We start from the raw sequence: 21,166 nt of genomic DNA, 5'->3' as shown, positions 1-21,166 counted from the left end.
TTTCAACAAGCACTGTATATTCAAGAGACATTAGAGTGAGGCTAACATGTTTCCACCGCTGTGCTGGAAAATTAAACTTGCATCATAGCTCATTTCCAAGATAAAGAGCATTCTCCCATGTGTGGAAGCAGCTCTTCCTATGATGGCAGCAATAGGCATTGCCATCTGACTTTAAGAAGAGGTTTTGGTTGGATGTGGTGTCTGATGAAGCCAAATGGAAGATGCCCACATATAGGGTCATAGAGCCTAGAAACAGGCCCTTTGCACCACTGAGTCTGCGTGATCAGAGTCCTAGAGTCATATAACATGGAAACAGGCCCAAGTCATCCATGCTGACCAAGATGACCCATTTGAGCAAGTACCATTTACCCTCATTTGCCCGTATCCCTCTAAACCTTTGCAATCCATGTACCAGTCCAACTGTCCTTTAAATGTTGTTATTGTACCTGCCTCAACTACATCCTCTGGCAGCTCGGTCCATATGCCCTATATATATATGAAAAAGTTGCACCTCAGGCTCCGGTTAATTGGTCCCCACTCACCTAATGCACTCGCTTCCAATAATCCTACACTAACACCATTTTATTCTCCCCACCAGCCTCCTACACAATTTACAGTGGCCAATTAACCTTGCAGCCTCCGCGTCTATGGGTTAATGGAAGAAGTCAGAGCACTCGAGGGTATCTCATGTTGACCCATGGATAATGTGCACACTCCACCCAGACTGCACCAGACGTAAGGATTGAACTTGGCTCTTTCAGTTGTGAAGCAGCAGCTCTATTAGCTGCACCACCCTGCCACACTAAGGTGTGGAAAACAAACATATTAACTTAAAAGAGTGAAGCCATTCATCTTACAATATTTAATTATCTAGCACTTTTAATGTAGGAAAATAACTGCAGATGCTGGTACAAATCGAAGGCATTTATTTACAAAATGCTGGAGTAACTCAGCAGGTCAGGCAGAATCTCAGGAAAGAAGGAATGGGTAACGTTTCGGGTCGAGACCCTTCTTCAGACTGATCAAGTCTGAAGAAGCACTTTTAATTTAGAACGGAGATGAGGAAGAACTTTTTCAGTCAGAGAGTGGTGAAGGTGTGGAATTCTCTGCCTCAGAAGGCAGTGGAGGCCAGTTCATTGGATGCTTTCAAGAGAGAGCTGGATAGAGCTCTTAAGGATAGCGGAGTGAGGGGGTATGGGGAGAAGGCAGGAACGGGGTACTGATTGAGAGTGATCAGCCATGATCGCATTGAATGGCGGTGCTGGCTCGAAGGGCTGAATGGCCTACTCCTGCACCTATTGTCTATTGTCTATTGTCTATTGTCTTAATGTGGTAAAAACAAAGCATTGCCGGTAAAAGGTTAATCCCGAGTCAAAAATAGAAGCATTCCAACAAGATATGGTATCATGTACAGGCTCTATCAAGCACTAGTAGGGGCTAAACACAGGCAGGTAGGACTAGTGTGGATGGGACATGTTGGTCAGTATGGGCAAGTTGGACCAAAGAGCCTGTTTCCACACTCTATGACTCTCTAGTACGGTCAAAGAGGTAGGTTTTAAGGAGCATTGTAATTGATGGAGAAAAGTCCTTTTATAATCTCAGGACTGAATGTGATACTTCCAATATACTTCACCAAATTTACTGCCTAAGTACGCGAAACAGCAGGCCACAGTAGCACTGCACAAGAGACAGAAGCATGGAAATCACAGCAATAACAAGGCCATTTAACCCATCTGCTCCTATCAATGTCTTCAATTGGCACTATCTAGACTTATGGGGTCTATTCCTTGCTCCCTAGATTCAAATCTTATGTTTTCCCTGTTCCTTATAGGCCCCATAGCAGAAGCGTCCACATCGCGGGGCTGGAAACTGGAAGTGTCCTGAGCTCGTTCTGCTACCACCATCGTCTACTGTACAAGCGATGGCTCCCACTGATTGTCGCCGGAAGCTTGCGCCCTTTTCAGGACGGACGATGACAGTGATGTAACATTTGAAACATGGATGATGGGCACGACAGAAGAAAGAAGAAGAGGTTCCTTATAAGCTCCAGTATTTATCTCAAGTGGCAATAATGTGTTCCATATTCTAATATTCCATTTAGTAATACCCTTACTAAGATAGGGTGGTCATAAAGGCTTTTTGCACATTGGCCAAAAGTTCTAACTGCTTCATCAGTCAGAGTATTGAGGATAGAAGTTGGGAGGTCATGTTGCAGTTGTATAAGACGTTGGTGAGGCCACATTTAGAGTATTGTGTTCAGTTCAGGGCACCATGTCATAGGAAAGATATTGTCAAGCTGGAAAGGGTGCAGAGACGTTTTAGGAACTTGAGCTATAGGGAGAGATTGAGCATGCTCGGACTCTATACCTTAGAGCGCAGGAGGATGAGGGGTGATCTTAGAGAGGTGCACAAAATCATGAGAGGAATAGATCAAAATGTGTCGGAAAGAACTGCAGATGCTGGTTTAAATCGAAGGTAGACACAAAATGCTGGAGTAACAGCGGCACAGGCAGCATCTCTGGAGAGAAGGAATGGGTGATGTTTCGGGTCGAGACCATTCTTCAGACGTACAGAGTCATTTGCCCAGAGATGGGTAATCAATAAACAGAGGACATAGGCTTAAGGTGAGGGGAGAAAGATTTGATAGGAACCTGAGGGGTAAATTTTTCACACAAAGGATGGTGGGTGTATGGAACGAGCTGCTGGAGGAGGTGGTTGAGACAGGTACTATTGAAACATTTAAGAAACATTTAGACAGGTACGTCGCTAGGATAGGTTTAGAGGGATATGGGCCAAATGCAGGCAGGTGGGACTAGTGTAGATAGGACAGGTTGGTCGGTGTGGGGATGTTGAGCCGAAGGTCCTGTTTCCATGCAGAATGACTCTATGATTCTATGTTTACTCAATTTCTTGTTAATGTTAAAGTTTTGTGGATTCAAAATTAATGGAAATTCGGAGAGAAAAAAATGCAACGGAAAAGAGAAAAGCTGCTCTAATATTTTGCACCATTTATCACGTTTCACCACAAAATGTACTCAAAATGTTAATGCTCCTTGTTTTTCCCCAGAAGACTGCCGGGTATTTCGGTCTGTTTCTATTTATTGTTTCTTGTTAATCAAAGAAATGCTCAATGCTAGCAAAGCAGATTTGCTGCACCTGTTCCTGCTGCTGGTGTCAACAGCAACTTGGCATTGGGGGAATTAAAGGAAGCTGGTTCATCCTGAAGGAATATCACTGACTGTGGGTGGAACTTAGTCTCATGGTTATGTGGTTGAGCATGACCTTCAAAGATCTGACAGAAACGCGGCCCCACAGTTTCACGAAGGCTGGGAGCTGTTTCGGGTCCTTGCTAAAACTAATAGCCTGATTCCTCGCTTTAAACCAAATTGCACTCTCATCTCCTACATGAAGGGCGGTGACAGCAAAGTTGTGGAAGCTACTTAGGGCCACCAGGCACCCATATGTAAGTGTCAACTCTCTTGGGCCGTACGAGTACAGGGGGAATCTCACTGAAATTTACCAAATAGTGAAAGGCCTGGATAGATCATCCGTGATTGAATGGCAGAGTAGACTCGACGGGTTGAATTGCCGAATTCTGCTCCCATGTCCTATGAATTTATGAGGTAATAAAATGGCTTCTATCCTGTCGTCGTTTCTTGAACCAGTATCCATGAACTATCCACGAGACAAGAGGGTGACAACAGATAGAAAATAACAGGAGCACTGTCTTGGGAATTCCTGCTGGGAACATCAGTGGATGAAATTCCCCTCTGCTCTATTAACCAAGGAATTAATACACATTCCCACCAAAGCAGGGGCGAACAAACACATATTGAGTGACCCCACTGAAAATAAAAATGGTCTTCGAGGTTTAATCATTTTGCTATTTATAAATATTGGGTGATCAAAAAGATAGATTTTGTTACTAATTGAGCATTTGAATTGTCCACACCTTTTGTAAAAAAAAATGTAGCAAGGATTCTTGAGAAAGTTCAAAGACGAGGTGAGAGATTGATCTTCTGCAATGAATTCCTGTGCTTATTATTGCTTTGCCCTGCCCTGAGGTATTGACGGATGTTCTTGAACTGCCGCTATCAAGTTGCCCGGGGGACGGCTGAGTTTGATTAAGGCACCCTCTTTTATTCTTGTTTCTATTTTTCCACAAAGGGGGACCTTGAATTCACACCTTGCTAGCACGCACTCCTTCTGTATTGCTGCATCTGAAATAAGATCCAAGTCTTAAGCACTGCAGATTGGTCATTGCAAACAACCCATCCTGACAGCTCAGGCCAATTAACTGATTGACAAAGAAAAACGAATTAAGCAAAGCAAACAGTTTCCTTGTGATTAGGGTCACATTACTTGCTCCACTGGTGACAGCAATGCAGGTCCTCTCAGGCTAGTCGCCATTCTCTCCGATTACCACTGCGTTGTGGTAAAGAGCTCATTGTTTAACCGGCTTCTTAGACTCTCTACCTGAATTTTTTAGACACAAAAACTCCTGGTGAAGCTAATCAAGCTGATCTTTTTTTTCGAGACCCGAAACGTCACCCATTCCATCTCTTCTGAGATGCTGCCTGACCTGCTGAGTTACTCCAGCATTTTGTGAATAAATACCTTCGATTTGTACCAGCATCTGCAGTTATTTTCTTACACTGATTTTTTTTAATATCACTGGCCAAAGCAAGATGGTGCCATGATTGAATGGCGGAATAGACTTGATGGGCCGAATGGCCTAATTCTGCCCCTTATACCTTATGTCCTTAAAAGCTATTCACTGTACCCCAGTACATGCGACAATAAACTAAACTCAAAAAATGATTTGTGTAGGAAAATAACTGCAGATGCTGGTACTAATCGAAGGTATCACAAAATGCTGGAGTAACTCAGCGGGTCAGGCAGCATCTCAGGAGAGAAGGGATGGGTGACGTTTCGGGTCGAGAAGTCTGAAGAAGGGTCTCGACCCGAAACGTCGCCCATTCCTTCTCTCCTGAGATGCTGCCTGACCTGCTGAGTTACTCCAGCATTTTGTGATACCTTCAAAAAATGATTTTGCTAGTATGATTCACCCCATTACATTTGCACATCAGACCACCATAAATCCCTGCAACACCTTTGACTTGTCGAGAACTCCCTGTCAATGAGGTTATTGAGGGACCCCCCACCCCTCAGGTCCCACACTAGTTCTGGCGATAACTTACAGTGCACCTGTGCGGTTTCTCCCCTGTGTGTCGCCTCATGTGAACCACCAGCATGTACTGTGCTTTGAACGGCTTCTGTTCACGAGAGCAGTCCCGCCATCGGCACACAAACTCCTTCTTCTCCCCGTGGATGTGTTCGTTGTTAATGTGCTGCAAAGAAAGCAAGAAACATGCAGAGGATTCAGAAAAAAAGAACAAGATCTTCTGCGCAAATTGCAGACAAAAGTTTGAGATACCTGCAGGCAAAGGTTGGGAATAAACGACAATTTGTTTGCAATTGTATTAGGGCATCGTTGAACTATATGATCTTTAGTCATTAAAATGCTCATCTTAATTGATCTGCAGCAATGTGGTCGATGCAATGGTTTAATGTCATCCAATAGACCAATATAATGGCCAAGTATCCAGCCATCAAAGAGAATTAAAATTTACCTCAACAACCACAAAGACGTACAGATCTGTAGGCTAATCGGCTTGGTATAATTGTAAATTGTTCCTAGTGTGTGTAGGATATTGGAAGTGTGTAGGGATCATTGATCAGCGCGGGTTTGGTGGGCCGAAGGGCCTGTTTCTGTGTTGCGTCTCGATACTAAACTGGGTTAAGGCTTTAAATTTGCCCATCTGAACTATAGTTGGTAATGGATCAGTATCAGATTTGGCAGTAGTTTGCAGCCATGGTCAAGCAGCACAAGTAGGCTCATGCTTTTCTAAAGGGAGCTAGGTACGTACTTAAGAGAGAAAAAGATGCAGGGAAAAGCAGGGGAAAAGGATTGCTTTAGAGAAGCTCTGATGGGCTAAATGATCTCCGTTCATGCTGCAAGAATTCCATAATTCTATGGCCTATGGGGTTCATATATATTTTGTGATGAGTTTTATAAGCAACCTCTAATACATACATCTGTATACTTCCCAAACAATAATTGTCCCAGCACCAAACCCATCAGTGCAGCATTGGCTTTTAGTTTTTTAGTTTAGTTTAGAGATACAACTTCGGCACATCGAGTCCGCGCCGACCAGCGATCCCTGCACGCTAACACTATCCTACATACAATCGGGACAATTTACCATTTCTACCAAGCCAATTAGTCTACAAACCTGCACGTCTTTGGAGTGTGGGAGGAAACCGGGGAACTTGGAGAAAACCCATGCAGTCCCTGGGAGAACGTACAAACTCCGTACAGGCAGCACCCGTAGTCAGAATCGAACCTGGGTCTCTGGCGCTGTAAGGCGGCAACTCTTTCCAATCAGGAAAGTAAACATCCACCAGCCCCCTGCTATAGTCAAGCCAATTTTGAATCGACGAGGAAGGATTTTACTGCTGGTAATCAGCTACTTTTGAGACATGTATTTAAATGGCTCGACTGCATATGTATCTCTCGAAGACAAGGAAATCTGAAACAGGTTTTCATTCATGTTTAAAGAATTAAGCCCAGCACTTTTTAATTTTATTTTTTCATGGAATGTGGCTGCTACTGGCTGGTCTCATACTCATTTCCTTTCCTAAACTATCCCTGAATTCAGTGAGTTGCTAAAACATTTGAGACAATGTTTCAGAGGGCAAAACAGTGGAGCAGCAGTAGAGTTGTTCTTCCATTACAGCACCAAAGACCCGGGTTCGATCCCGACTATGGGTGCTGTCTGTATGGAGTTTGTATGTTCTCCCTGCCCCTCTTTCTCCCTCTTTCTCCCTCTTTCTCCCTCTTTCTCCCTCTCTCTCTCTCTCTCTCTCTCTCTCTCTCTCTCTCTCTCTCTCTCTCTCTCTCTCTCTCTCTCTCTCTCTCTCTCTCTCTCTCTCTCTCTCTCTCTCTCTCTCTCTCTCTCTCTCTCTCTCTCTCTCCATCTCTCTCTCCATCTCTCTCTCAATCTCTCTCTCCATCTCTCTCTCTCCATCTCTCTCCATCGCTCTCTCTCTCTCCATCTCTCACATTTCAATATTCTTGCATCAATGCATCTTTTCTTGAATTGACAGAACATTGAAACATAGAAATGAGGTGGAGGAGGCCATTTGGCCCTTCGAGCCAGCACCGCCATTCATTGTGATCATGGCTGATCATCCACAATCAGTAACCCGTGCCTGCCTTCTCCCCATATCCCTTGATTCCGCTAGCCCCTAGAGCTCTATCTAACTCTCTTTTAAATTCATCCAGTGAATTGGCCTCTACTGCCTTCTGTGGCAGTTATGAACAAAAACTGAGGCAACAAATCACCTGGAATGCAAATCAAAAAACTGCAGATGCTGGAAAGCCGAAAGAAAAACAGAAGATGCTGGAAACACTCAGAAAGATCTTTGTTCTGAAACATTGGCTCTGTTTGTCTTTTCACAGGAGTTGCCTGATCTGTTGAGTGTTTCAAGTGTTTTCCATTTTTAATCACCCAACGCCAATCCAAGGCATCTCTGTATTAGCTTCATGGTGACAAAAACTCATCAGCAAAGACACCCAGAGAGTAGTGAATCTGCGGAATTCTCTGCCACAGAAGGCAGTGGAGGCTAATTCACTGCATGTTTTCAAGAGAGCGTTAGATTTAGCTCCTCGGGCTAAAGGAATCAAGGGATACGGGGAAAAAGCAGGAATGGGGTACTAATATTAGATGATCAGCCATGATCATATTGAATGGCGGTGCTGGCTCAATGGGACGAATGGCCTACTCTGCATCTATTTTTCTATGTTTCTATGACACAAAGTGTTGGAGTAACTCAGCAGGTCAGGCAGCATCTCCGGAGAACATGAATAGGTGACGTTTTGGGTTGAGCCCCTTCTTCAGACTCGGAGAACATGGACAGGTGACGAAGTCTGATGAAGGGTCTCGACCCAGAAAGTCACCTATTCCTATCTAGAGATGCTGCCTGTCCCACTGAGTAACTCCAGCATTTTGTGGTCTTTGGACAGGAGACATTTCCTCAGACCCTGAGAACATGGGTACGTGACATTTCAGGTCGAGACTGTTCAAAAGATTCAAAAAGGGTCTGAGGAAGGGTCTCGACCCGAAACGTCACCTATCCATGTTCTCCAGAGGTACTGCCTGACCTGCAGAGTTATTAGACAATAGACAATAGGTGCAGGAGTAGGCCATTCGAGCCAGCACCGCCATTCAATGTGATCATGGCTGATCATTCTCAATCAGTACCCCGTTCCTGCCTTCTCCCCATACCCCCTGACTCCTTAAGAGCTCTATCTAGCTCTCTCTTGAATGCATTCAGAGAATTGGCCTCCACTGCCTTCTGAGGCAGAGAATTCCACAGATTCACAACTCTCTGACTGAAAAAGTTTTTCCTCATCTCCGTTCTAAATGGCCTAACCCTTATTCTTAAACTGTGGCCCCTTGTTCTGGACTCCCCCAACATTGGGAACATGTTTCCTGCCTCTAACGTGTCCAACCCCTTAATAATCTTATACGTTTCGATAAGATCCCCTCTCATCCCTCTAAATTCCAGTGTATACAAGCCTAGTCGTTCCAGTCTTTCAACATACGACAGTCCCGCCATTCTAACATGTTGTGTCCTTCAGTAGATTAACCAGCATCTGCAGCTCTCTGTTTCTACTCATCAGGCAAGGAGTGCTGTTCCGTGGAGAAGGAAGGGAGGGAGGGAGGGAACCTCGCATCAGTGGGCTTGCCGCACTGAAGGAGTGTGGTCCTGGCAAGCGCTTGAAAGTCTCTGCAGGCGAATGCCTCACATCTCGGCAGACTGACACACAAGTCGGTAATGTGAAACACATGCTGTTTTGCTTTGCTTCACTGGATCTGCGGTATTCGAGCAGACGCTGGTCTTTAGAAAACAACGAGGCCGAATGAAGGCATGTCATCTATTAGCTGAACTCCACAATAAAATGCACCTGCTGTCAACAGCTTAAGCCTTTGGCAGGAAGGAAGAAGGGGCTCGTGATGAACATGGGTCCTGGGAATGGTGGTCATTAATTACAGATCATAATTTTCTTTCTGCTGCTTTTGCATTGTGAACAGATAAATCTTCTCTTCCCTTTCCCACCCACACAAAACTTTGCTTTTGCCTCAAGTACCCTCCCATTACTTCTCCCTTTACATCTGTCTCCACTTTCTGTCGAAACAATATGTAAACAATTGACTTACTCCAAACCGATGCAATTTAGATTAATTTGCCTTTAATTAGGGGCAATTGAATCCCAGACTGGGATTAATCATCTCAGGAGGAAGAGAGTTGGATTTGGAGAAAGTGTCCCAAGTCAGTTTGGGCGTGACATGGCCTTTGGTCTCCTGATTCCAAGCAATACGTATTGTGGTTGTGCCTCTCATAAATCCCACACCCCCTCATACCCCCCCCCCCCCCCCCCCCCCCCATCAGCCACCTAAAGTATCAGCAGTGGACAGGATTATAATAGGGGTAAAATATACATGCATTTGGAAAGACAAGGATGGATCAGGGATAGTCAACATGGTTTTGTGTGGGAGATCATATATCACAAACGATTTAGTTTTTTGAAGTAACCAAGAAGTTTGATGCAGGCAGGAACACGCATAGTCTCCACTGACTTCTGCAAGGCCTTTGGTACGGTTCTGCATGATAGCCCTCTCTGGAAGGTTAGATTGCATGGGATTCAGGGAGAGCCAGCCGACTGGACTCAGAATTGGCTTCATGGTAGGAAACAGAGGGTGACGGTGGAAAGTTGTTTTTCGGATTGGAGGGCCGGGTTACTAATGGTGTAACCCTCAGAGATGGGCCCATTGCTGTTTGTCATCTATAACTTGTGGGAGGAACATACCAAGCAGAAGCCCATGGCTTGCACACGTTCCCGCATTTTTTTAATTTCACAAACTTTCAGGTCAGGTCACCCAAGCATTTATGTTGCTGGTGGAGGGGAGGGTGTCATGTTATTGGAGTTAAACTGCCATTATATTGTTTCCCTACCACAGGAAAAAAAAAAAGCCATAAGTGATGCCCTTGCTATATCAGAGGTCACAGTGCAAGCTGCAATCTTCCCGCAAAGTGCTACTGTGGTTCCATGGAGCAATTTTATTCCTGGGTTAACTGATTTTGTATGGGTGAGGGAAAAAATTTGCACAGGTCCCCGAGTGAAGGTTTTGGCATTTTTGTGTAAATATATCTACATCATGCTAATGATGTAATGTTCGTTAATGCTAATGTGATTATTCTAGAAAACAAGTGAGTTCTAAAGACCTCGACTGCCCAACAGCTTGTTCATATCATGCCAAAGGCAGCTTTGGAGATTTAATTTCCTGACTGCGTCTCTAATTTCACGATGGCAAGGAGTCAGGGCCGCTACACAGAGTTCAATATGCAACTCGTCGAGAAACTACAATCCTAGCCCAAGAAATCGGCCAGTTTTAATCATAAAAGACAGCAACTTTTCTTCAAGTGGGCGCTGCGATGAACCCATGCAATTTGTAGACAAGAAGATGAAGCCAAGCTGAGACAACGCCCTACAGCGTGCAGATAGAGGACCGCAAAACATTGAAGGGGTTTGGTGAAGGTCGGCAGAGAACAACTTGCACTACTGGGGAAGTAAAATTTGCACTACTGGGGAAGTCCGTACCTGAGGCCTTAAATACAATAGCCTCCCTAATAGATCAAACCCTCCGTTTCACAAGAAGCCTTGTCTCCAGGAATTGTGAGAATGTGGAACTGAATGGCACGATAGTTAAGAAAAAAATAATGTTGAAACTTCAAACGGAAGATAAACTGAAGGCAGGATACATTGTTACGGTGGGATAAAGTAAGGTGAAGGGAGGCTTGTGCGGGACATTAGCTTTGCCTAGATTTGATGGGCTGAATGGTCTTTTTACTGTACTGATTTGATGGGCTGAATGGTCTTTTTACTGTACTGATTTGATGGGCTGAATGGTCTTTTTACTGTACTGATTTGATGGGCTGAATGGTCTTTTTACTGTACTGATTTGATGGGCTGAATGGTCTTTTTACTGTACTGATTTGATGGGCTGAACGGCGGCACAGCGGTAGAGTTGCTGCCTTACAGCGAATGCAGCGCCGGAGACTCAGGTTCGATCCTGACTACGGGCGCCGTCTGTACGGAGTTTGTACGTTCTCCCCGTGACCTGCGTGGGTTTTCTCCGAGATCTTCGGTTTCCTCCCACACTCCAAAGACGTACAGGTATGTAGGTTAATTGACCGGGTACATGTAAAAAATGTCCCTAGTGTGTGTAGGATAGTGTTAATGTGCGGGGATCGCTGGGCGGCGCGGACTCGGTGGGCCGAAGGGCCTGTTTCCGCGCTGTATCTCTAAATCTAAATCTAAATCTGAATGGTCTTTTTACTGTACTGATTTGATGGGCTGAATGGTCTTTTTACTGTACTGATTTGCGGCCTATTTAGGTCCTTAAATTGGACTCGGGAAAGCTTGTTAAATGGGGGTAATGCTTGATATATTCCTTAATACATGCCTGACATAATGTTGAATGCCTTCATGGTGCTACGTAGCTCACATCTAGACCAGCAGATCATACATTTTAAGGATCTGCTTCATTTATCTTCTTGCTATATTCATTTTAACATACTGTTAACATGAATGCCTAATACCAGAGGGAGGGAGAGGCAATGCCGCAAATTAATTCTCTGATAATTTAATGGAGAGTTTGGGATCAAATGGATGTTACAGACATTCATAACACAGAAAGAGGTCATTTAGAGTTATTGGCTGAATACTCTGTTTTTTTTTGTTGTTGTGAAAGTCTCTGATATAATAATCACTTTTCTCTGCTGTTATGGTGGGCTAATTAATCTTGGGGATAGAAGAATGGTGACGGAAAGAAAAGCAATCTGTGTCCTGTCCCTGTTGGTATAGTGGTGCCTGTGGCAGCTCATTGTAAACTTAGAGGCGATGTTTCTTCATGTTCCCTTGAGGCTGGGTGTGAGGAGGAGGGAGGGGAGGGGAGGGGAGGGGGGGTGGGAAGAAGACGACATCTGCTCTCTGACCCAGTCTCAAGGGGTACAAGGGTTGTGGAGCCAGATGTTGACTCTTCCAAAATCCTGCACTTTTACTGACGAAACCCTCATCTCGCCTGATCGCTGCTTCCAGAACGAAATAACAGACCATTCTCTTGAATCCAATGTGGGATTCAAATCAGGCACATTGCTACCAAAAGGTAGTGGTGAGCTCATGCAAGAAGTCGATCTTGTCTCACGAGCGGTGCTCTTGGCCCTGACGTGGGATAGTTTTAGATGCAAGGCCTCATTCTAGGAGTTGGCTGACACCTCAGTGTGGTACCACAGCTGCCCTGAGGTGCTATTTAGTTTAGAGATACAGCGCGGAAACAGGCCCTTCAGCCTACCGGGTCGGCGCCGACCAGTGGTCCCCGCACATTAACACTATCCTACACACACTAGGGACAATTGCGATGTGATGTGAAACTAAGGTCCCACATATCCCTAATGATCAATATTGCTTTATTTTTTAGATTTAGATTTAGATTTAGAGATACAGCGTGGAAACAGGCCCTTTGGCCCACCGAGTCCGCGCCGCCCAGCGATCCCCGCACACATTAACACTATCCTACACACACTAGGGACAATTTTTACATTTACCCAGTCAATTAACTTTTCACAGAAAACCAAAGAAGGAGCTCAGGCCAACATTTATCCTTCCTTCCTTTAGGAAAGTAGAGCATCTGGTTCATTTATCTTATTGTTATTTACCGGCATCTTGCCACTCCCGACAATGGTTTAGGTTGTTTAGAGATACAGCGCAGAAACAGGCCCTTTGGCCCACTGAGTCCATGCCGACCAGCGATTCCCGCACACTTACACTATCCTACTCACACTAGGGACAATTTACATTTACACTAAGCCAATTAACCTACAGGCCTGTACGTCTTTGGTGTGGGAGGAAACTGAAGATCTCGGAGAAAACCCACGCAGGTCACGCGGAGAACATACAAACTTCGGACAGACAGCACTCGTAGTCAGGATCAAACCCGGATCTCCAGCGCTGCAAGCGCTGTAAGGCAGCAGCTCTACCGTGGCACCACAATTACGTTTCAAGAGGAGTGAGTGCATGCAAAGAGATTGCGAATGCTCCGAACTTGTGTTAGGTGCTATATAAATGCAGAATCTTTCTCCTTCCTTCATGATCAGTCTCAGACAATATAACATGGACTCATAGAGTGAAATATGCCCTTCAGCCCAACTTGCCCACACCGGCCAACATGTCCCACCTACACTAGTCCCACCTGCCTGCGCTTGGTCCATATCCCTCCAAACCTGTCCTAACCATGCGCCTGTCGAACTGTTTCTTAAACGATAGGGTAGTCCCAGCCTCAACCATTCTCCCCGGGCAGCTTGTTCCATATACCCACCACCCTTTGTGAGAACATGGCTGAATTGACACCACAACAACCAACGTTGATATAACTGCAGAATTTGAAAATAGAGACAGCCAACGTCACACTGTACGAACATCAGCAAAAAGTATTGCACTACAATAATGCATCTGGTGACGGGAAAGCTGACAACGTCCACATCTACCACCCAAGGTATCCCAACCAAAGTTTCCAGCTTTGTAGCACTGGCCTTACTCACGTGCACCAGTTGCTCCTGAGTGTCGTACTCCTTGCAGCAGCCTTCCCAGTGACACACCGTCTCGTAAACGACCTCCGGCTCCTGTTTGCAATCGTCCTTGTCCAAGTCGTCCTTCACCTCGGTCAGCCCCGCCAGACGATCCTGAGCGATCACAATGAACAGAGGGAAAGAAGTGAAGAAATCGAATTTAACAGCTCTTGTAATAATCCGGAATCTTTTCAGTCTGCCCGTGCTCCGGAAAATATAAAGGCTCTGAGTTAATTTGCTTGGCAATCTTATGTGTACATCACAACCTAAAACCAAACCAAACGGCAGCATCTTCTGCCGTTATTACCAGTCTCCATTCGCGACAGTGGCATTTAAGAGGCATTTGTATGGGCTCATGGATATCCAGGGAATGGCGGGATATGGATCGGATCAAATGCAGCAGTGATGAGTTTAACGGCATCATGTTCGGCACAGACAATGTGGGCTGAAGGGCCTGTTCCTGTGCTATATTCGTCTACGTTCTATGGATGCGCAAAAGGCTACAGATGCAGCAATAGGAAAGGATCTGGAGGACGTCTGTGGGCCAGGCAAATGAGGGAGGTGGATAGTAGCCACTTCGGGTTGAGGCTCATCATCAGTACGTCCAGATGACCTGAAATGCTCACTGTCGATTTCTCTCCGCAGATGCTGCCTGACCCAGATTGTTCTTCCAGCAGCTATCCACCCTTTGCTCCTATTATTTGCTGCCCCCCTAGACTATTCGGACAATTCCTCCCGACTCTCAAGGTCAAGTGGAAATGTGGCCTGGAAACATTACTATCTACAGATTCTCCCTAGAAATATATTGGCGTTTCTTAGCATCCGAGAGTCATACAGCATGAAAACAGGCCTTTCGGCACAACTTTCCCACACTGGCTAACATGTCTCATCTACACTAGTCCCACCTGTCTGCATTTGGCTCATATATGCCTCTAAACCTGTCTTATCCATGCACCTGTGTAGATGTTTCTTAAACGTTGCAATAGTACATCCTCCGGCAGCTCATTCCATACACCCACCACTCTCTGTACAAAGAGGTTACCCCTCAGGTTCTTATTAAATCTTCCCCCCCTCACCTTAAACCTCTGTCCTCTGGTTCTCCATTCCCCTACTCTGAGTAAGAGACTCTGTGCTTCTACCCAATCTATTTCTCTCATGAACTTCACTGGACAGGTACATGGATAGGATATGGGCCAAATGTGGCCAGGTGGGATTAGCGTAGATGGGGCATCAGGGTTGGGCTGAAGGGCCTGTTTCCACGCTGTATGGCTCTACGGCTAAACTTTGAAGTTCCCTACCCAATAACCACATTGTCTATGATCCCTGAAATACAGTAAGCAACTGGATTCAGACTGGGTACCAACAGAACTAAGCACTTAAGACTACAAATGTGGCGTCGGCTGAAGGGTCACCACGGTCTTGGCATCGTCGTCCGTTGAGGGTCCGATGTGCAAACGCACTTAACCAACAGCAGAAACACGACTCGCTATTTTCCACCTCACGGGAACAAAGACCCCTCTGAATAAGCCACGCGCACACTTGCAATTTGTTGGAGCTAATGAAGGCATATTACCGATAAGATATTAATGCCTTTCAGATGCCAATTGTGTGTTTTTTTTAAAGATTGTCTCATTAGCGTCTGCCCACATCACAGCTGGAGATGCTTTTAGGTCATGCGTTAGCTGCTGTCAATGTGCTCCAAACTTAAAACTCGTGAGATGTGGCTCCTGCCCCTAACGTGCTGACTACAGCATGTTTATCTTTCTCTGATATGCTATCTTCATCAATTTCCCTGGCCCCAGATGATTATAAACAGTGCTGTCCCCATGCATCATTCCAAAGCCTGACTGAGGCTGCCCCTGGACTAAAGCAGAACGAGGAATTAGTCAAAGCTCGCGTTGTCCCAGTGACAGCAAGGTATTGTATATTTCATTAAAATGTAGTGCAGGGACACTTCGGGTAGTTTAGAGTTACAATAAAAAATGGTTTGGGAAGAAAAGGAGATAAATTGCTCCTGCTGCTAATCCTCACTCATCAGCGTAGGAAGGAGACCAGGAACTAAAGGCTTCACTGTATCAAATTCGAGTGCCTTTGACCAGTGGCGGAGAGACTGCAATGCTGCACTTTATAACACTGAGGAAGCAACCCATTAATAACCAGGCAACACACAGTACGCACTTCCAAGCAGGGCAGTGAGGAAGATGCCTAGGATTCAGGTTCAGGCTGAAATCGGAAATGCCAGCTGCCATAGTCACCCCCTTTCATGGAGAATCCTCCACTAATGTGAAAATACTATGAAACTGGGACTATGGTGGAATTTAATTTAACGCACTTTTCTAGCAGAGCAGGTGTATTAAAACTAAATAATGGGTAATGGTTCAACTTTACATTCACATTTTTTTGGCTGCAGCAAGTAATTTTCAGAGATAATTCTTGAATTCGACTAACTTCCATTAGACATTTAGTTTAGTATAGTTTAAAGATATCAGGATTCAGGATTCAGGATATCTTTATTTCTCATCCAAAAAACAAGTCTTTTGGACGAGATTTCGTCACCCACAGTCCAACAATAAGAGCAATAAAATAAGCAAATTACACAACCCCAACCAACACAAAACACACAAAAAAAGAAACATCCATCACAGTGAGTCTCCTCCAGTCCCCTCCTCACATCGTGGAAACAGGCCCTTCGGCCCACTGAGTCCACGCCGACCAGCGATCCCCGTACACTGTCACTATCCTATATACGACGGACAATTTACAATTTTTACCGAAGCCAATTAACCTACAAACCTGTACGTCTTTGGAGTGTGGGAGGAAACTGGTGCACCCGGGGAAAACCCACGCGGTCACGGGAAGAAAGTACAATCTCTGTACAGATATCTGTTGATTTATTTTGCAACTGTTTTGGATTTAATTGCCTTTTATTCCAGACAACATTTTCCTTTTATAACTGTGACCCTGCGGCCATTTCCTCTCCGGGGAAAACGTACAAAACTCCATACAGACAGCACCCGTAGGCAGGATCGAACTCTGGCCTCTGACGCTATTAAGGCAGCAACTCTACTGCTCTCCCATCGTGCCGCCCAATAACACTGTGTACTATGTTCTGGAGTGTACACTATAAATTCTGGAGAATTGTATAATGTGGGACTTGCTACAAGGGGGATTATTTGGGACAACCAGGATACATGTATTCAAAGGGAAAAGAGATTAAAGAGAAATACCTCTATCAGTTGATGGGGTTTCATGAAGAGTTGTGGCAGAAAGCCCATGCAGGGCATAAACCTCATCATATTGGGAGCAGCTGTGTTGGTGTGAGGCTCTGTGGAGGTGCAAGTGCGTTGTGGAGGGTAAGTGCTGAGGCTTTGGCTCAAGGAGCTTTGGCAAGGAGGCTGAGCAAAGGGTGACGCTGTGGATAATATGCGGACTGTATTTTTCTTTCTTTCATAAATCTTCCTTTGCCTGACTCTATATTTCAGTCGGGTTAGATGGTCAATTTCTTGCCAGTGCTGTACATGTAAATAGTTTAATCCAATGACCAAATTAAGGTTAAAAATGGGTGCACGAAATGTGCATCTTATCCAGATTTGCTCACCTCAGTGATGGGAGAGACAGTCCGTGATCCCTCCACCTCTGTTTTAACTTTGGTGCGTTTGTTAATCAATGGGTCCACAGTGCTGCTCACAGCAGACTCACCACTCAGCTTTCTCTGCGGCATAAAAAGTAGGCCATGTTAAAAGTTTTAACAAACTCGGCAAGAAATTCATTTTTGGTCACGTGCATTAAAAGTTTGTTGTTTGCATATTGATCTTGGCTTTTGAAATTCAGTTCTATTGGAGCTGAAATCACAACATGTATATTCCACCGTATAGTACAGTTAGTGCTTGTGATCAAAGATCAAATCAGCTTAATTTTGTTAGGCATAATCCACTCTTTGCGAGGAACTGATGGGCTCAGAAAATAAATGTGCCTTCGAAAGATGCAGCATGGAAACAAGCCCTTTGGCCCACCAAATCCATTGATCACCCGTTCTCATTTGTTCTATGTTATCCCACTTTCCCATCCACTCCCCCCTCCACACTCGAGGCAATTTACAGAGGCCAATTAAACCACAAATCTGCACATCTTTGGGATGTGGGAGGAAACCGGAGCACGTGGGGGAAACTCGTGCGGGGGGGCAGGGAGAATGTGTAAACTGCACCAAGACAGCACCCAAGGTCAGGATTGAACCCGGGTCTCAATCCTTATTGAGGATGAAGGAAGTGGGAAGAGGTTGTAAATGATATACTCAGCAAATTAACAAATGACATTGCTGGAAGATAGAGCACCATCCATTGTATGCATACAGGTAAATGCAGAAGAACATACCCAATCCTCAACTCCGTAATCTTACTCCGCAGGACATTTTAAGCCTCCATAGATCAATAGTGCTTTATTTGCATACAGTTGCAACTGCACAGTGAAATTCCTTTTGCATATATTACACATGCTGGCGCCACCATTTTTGGCGCCATTATTTCAAGTTAAAAGTCCGGTCGGCCCGAGCGCTCGATGTACCGGAGCAGTTCCCGCCAACCGATGTCCCGTCCCTCTCCTCTCCTCTCCTCTCCTGGCCCAGCCATCTTTGTGTCCCGGGTGCACCTCCTGCAGCCGACCTTGAAGGCGCTGGAAGCAATTGCCCCCGGTTCACCCTTCCACCGGCTCACCCCTAGCGCCCAAAATCCGGTATCTCTCTCCCGGTTAGGCCGTCACTCCATGTTGCACTACGGGTGAGTCTGCTGCTTACCTGAGAAACTTCAGAAGAGGCATTGCTGGCCTGAGTGGGTGGCAACATCGCAGAGGTGCTGGACATGTGCTGGCGTGGCAGAAAGGTTGGAGACGGTTGTATGAGGGGTGGAGTGTGGCCAAATGCAGAGTTGAGGCTGCGCTGCTGGTTCAGTATCTGTTGATGCATCTGGATGGTCATCGGGTTGATAGAATGGGGGAAGCTGAATGCTGGGCTGCAATCAGGCAAGAGATATCAGGACGTGCACAGTTAGATGGTTGCAACAAGGAAGCGCACACTCCCTCAGAAATTGAATTCCTCCTTGTTTTATGGCATTGCTTGAAGAATGCTTCACCTCCCCTTTGCTAAAACTAACCTTTAACTGCTTTTAAACAATATTGGCCAAAATGCTATCAGTAATTTCAATGAAACCTGTCGGTGTTTTCGAACCAAATGTTACATTAAAATGATTTTATGAAATGTCATCTTCACTTCAGGGACAAGCAAACGTTCAGATTTATTGTACCTGAGCGAATTATTTTGGCAAAAATATAGATGTGGTGAGTTAACCTTTACATTTATTAGACTAATTTCTCTTCAGCATCTGAATAATAACTAATAACTTGCTTCGCAGATTGCATTGTGAACAGCAATAAATGCAATGTAAATACCACAAAAGCAGTATATGAGCAATTCCGTTGCTCATAATTACCAATACCCAAACCATCCAGCTTTATTTCTATGTGTGGGAAGGAACTGCAGATGCTGGTTTACACCGAAGATAGACACAAAATGCTGGAGTAACTCAGCGGGACAGGCAGCATCTCTCTCTTGAGCCGAAACGTCACCCATTCCTTCTCTCCAGAGATGCCGCCTGTCCTGCTGAGTTACTCCAGCATTTTCAGCTTTATTCTTAATTGGTCGGCTGCAAAGCCTTGTCGGCTTGGGAAAAGTGGGAACATACCTCCAAAATCCCTCCCCATTGATTTATATGGTATCATAAATAATACATATTATTTTTAAGTGGAGTACACAGTTACGTGCACACCCCTTGAAATACATCATTGTCTTTGGCATGGAGTACACAAAGTTACGTGCACACCCCTTGAGAAACATCATTGTTACCCATCTGATGTTGATTCTGAATTTGCCTCCAAGAAATAGATCGCTGACCCTATGAATTTAAAATCACTTTTGCAACTTATTCTGTTGCAGCCTATGCTTTAGTACCTTTCTGAAGCAGAGGTTAGTATTTTAAAAATAATAGGGTGACATCCTTGTAAACTGGAAAAGTTCAGGAGTTAAACATTCCAGAATCACCTGGCCCACTTCATGATGTAAACATATATTAAGGTAAACAACGTGCCTCGTAAGAGACTGAACACCAAAAAAATGCCAATCTTCAGGGGATTAGTGCCTTGAATCTTTGCACATCCCTAATAACTGCCCATGACACATATTTGAGGAAGTTGAGTTATATTTGGCAAGGACTACATTATGAACTTACAGTATGACCCCTGCTAATCAACACTTGTTAGTTATCCGGCTAACATGTCGACGTGAATAAGAGATGCTGTTGACAGAAACGTCTGACTGGGGTGCAGTCAGCATGACAATCACTCGTCATGACTTGAAGATGACATACTGGTTGCTTCAATGCAAACCATTCAGCCTCAGTTACCACTGGTCACCTCGCAAATCCCGGTCCACCCTGGGGAAGAGTGAATGGTTGTTTCAATGCTAAAGGACTCACCTGATTGCACCCGCTGACAGATGGCCGTACGACCCACTCGCTGCCGAACTGCTCCGGGAGTTGTTGATGTAAGCCACCAGCGAGTTGGGGGATGTCCGGATCATCGTCTGGAGGTCAATGCTGGCATCAGAGAGCGGCGAGATGGACAGAGCTCTCTTCCTGCTCATTCTCGGGGCCGGACGAGGACTGGAGAACCTCGACACTGAGGAATGGAATGTGGAAAACGTCAGGTAAGGAAACAAAAAAACGAAACGGTTTCCACCAAACTTTCTCTCATCAACTGCAACTGAAATATGCTTGATCAATTAGAGCTTCTTTGTATTTTTCAGTGCAGCTTAAAGCCTTGGAACACTCACCAGTTTCATTAAATCTCACACAAATTGAGTTTATAAGAAATAAACTATTTAATTATAGTGAAATGGCACCTTATAAAAATTGTTCCCTTCTTGATCTTTGTAACTTTTATATTTAGTGCATTTTATGCCTGATTTATTTCTTTATTCTTATATGGCAGACGTTACATTGCTGTTATAGTCAGGGCAAGACACAAAATAAGAAATTGCACCTGATGCAAAATTGTGATGAATATAATTAAACACTCCTTTGATCTTTAACTTCAACCTGAAGGGCGGCACGGTAGCGCAGCGGTAGAGCTTCTGCCTTACAGCGCCGGAGACCCGGGTTCGATCCTGACTACGGGTGTTGTCTGTACGGAGTTTGTACGTTCTCCCCATGACCTGCATGGGTTTTCTCCGAGATCTTCAGTTTCCTCCCTCACTCCAAAGACATACAGGTTTGTAGGTTAATTGGCTTGGAACGAATGTAAAATTGTCTCTGGTGTGTGTAGGATAGTGTAAGTGTGCGGGGATTGCTGGTTGGTGTGGACTCGG

At 44.9% G+C, this 21,166-nt stretch overlaps 1 protein-coding gene across 1 annotated transcript in view; it reads right to left on the bottom strand.

Moving 5' to 3' along the window:
* gli2a (GLI family zinc finger 2a) overlaps window positions 1–21,166 on the bottom strand; it is a 425,818-nt gene that overhangs the window by 44,031 nt on the left and 360,621 nt on the right. The window contains exons 8-12 of the mRNA XM_078403330.1: window positions 20,277–20,478; window positions 18,545–18,758; window positions 17,354–17,467; window positions 13,729–13,869; window positions 5,202–5,351 (exon numbers count right to left, since the gene is read on the bottom strand). Of these exons, the coding sequence (XP_078259456.1) occupies window positions 5,202–5,351; window positions 13,729–13,869; window positions 17,354–17,467; window positions 18,545–18,758; window positions 20,277–20,478 (821 nt within the window). The remainder of the gene's footprint in view (window positions 1–5,201; window positions 5,352–13,728; window positions 13,870–17,353; window positions 17,468–18,544; window positions 18,759–20,276; window positions 20,479–21,166) is intronic.

This window comes from Rhinoraja longicauda, chromosome 8 (assembly GCF_053455715.1).
Source record: "Rhinoraja longicauda isolate Sanriku21f chromosome 8, sRhiLon1.1, whole genome shotgun sequence".
Taxonomy (NCBI): Eukaryota; Metazoa; Chordata; class Chondrichthyes; order Rajiformes; family Arhynchobatidae; genus Rhinoraja; species Rhinoraja longicauda.
Note: the sequence above shows the minus strand (reverse complement) of the source record. Positions and strands in the feature narration are given on the sequence as shown.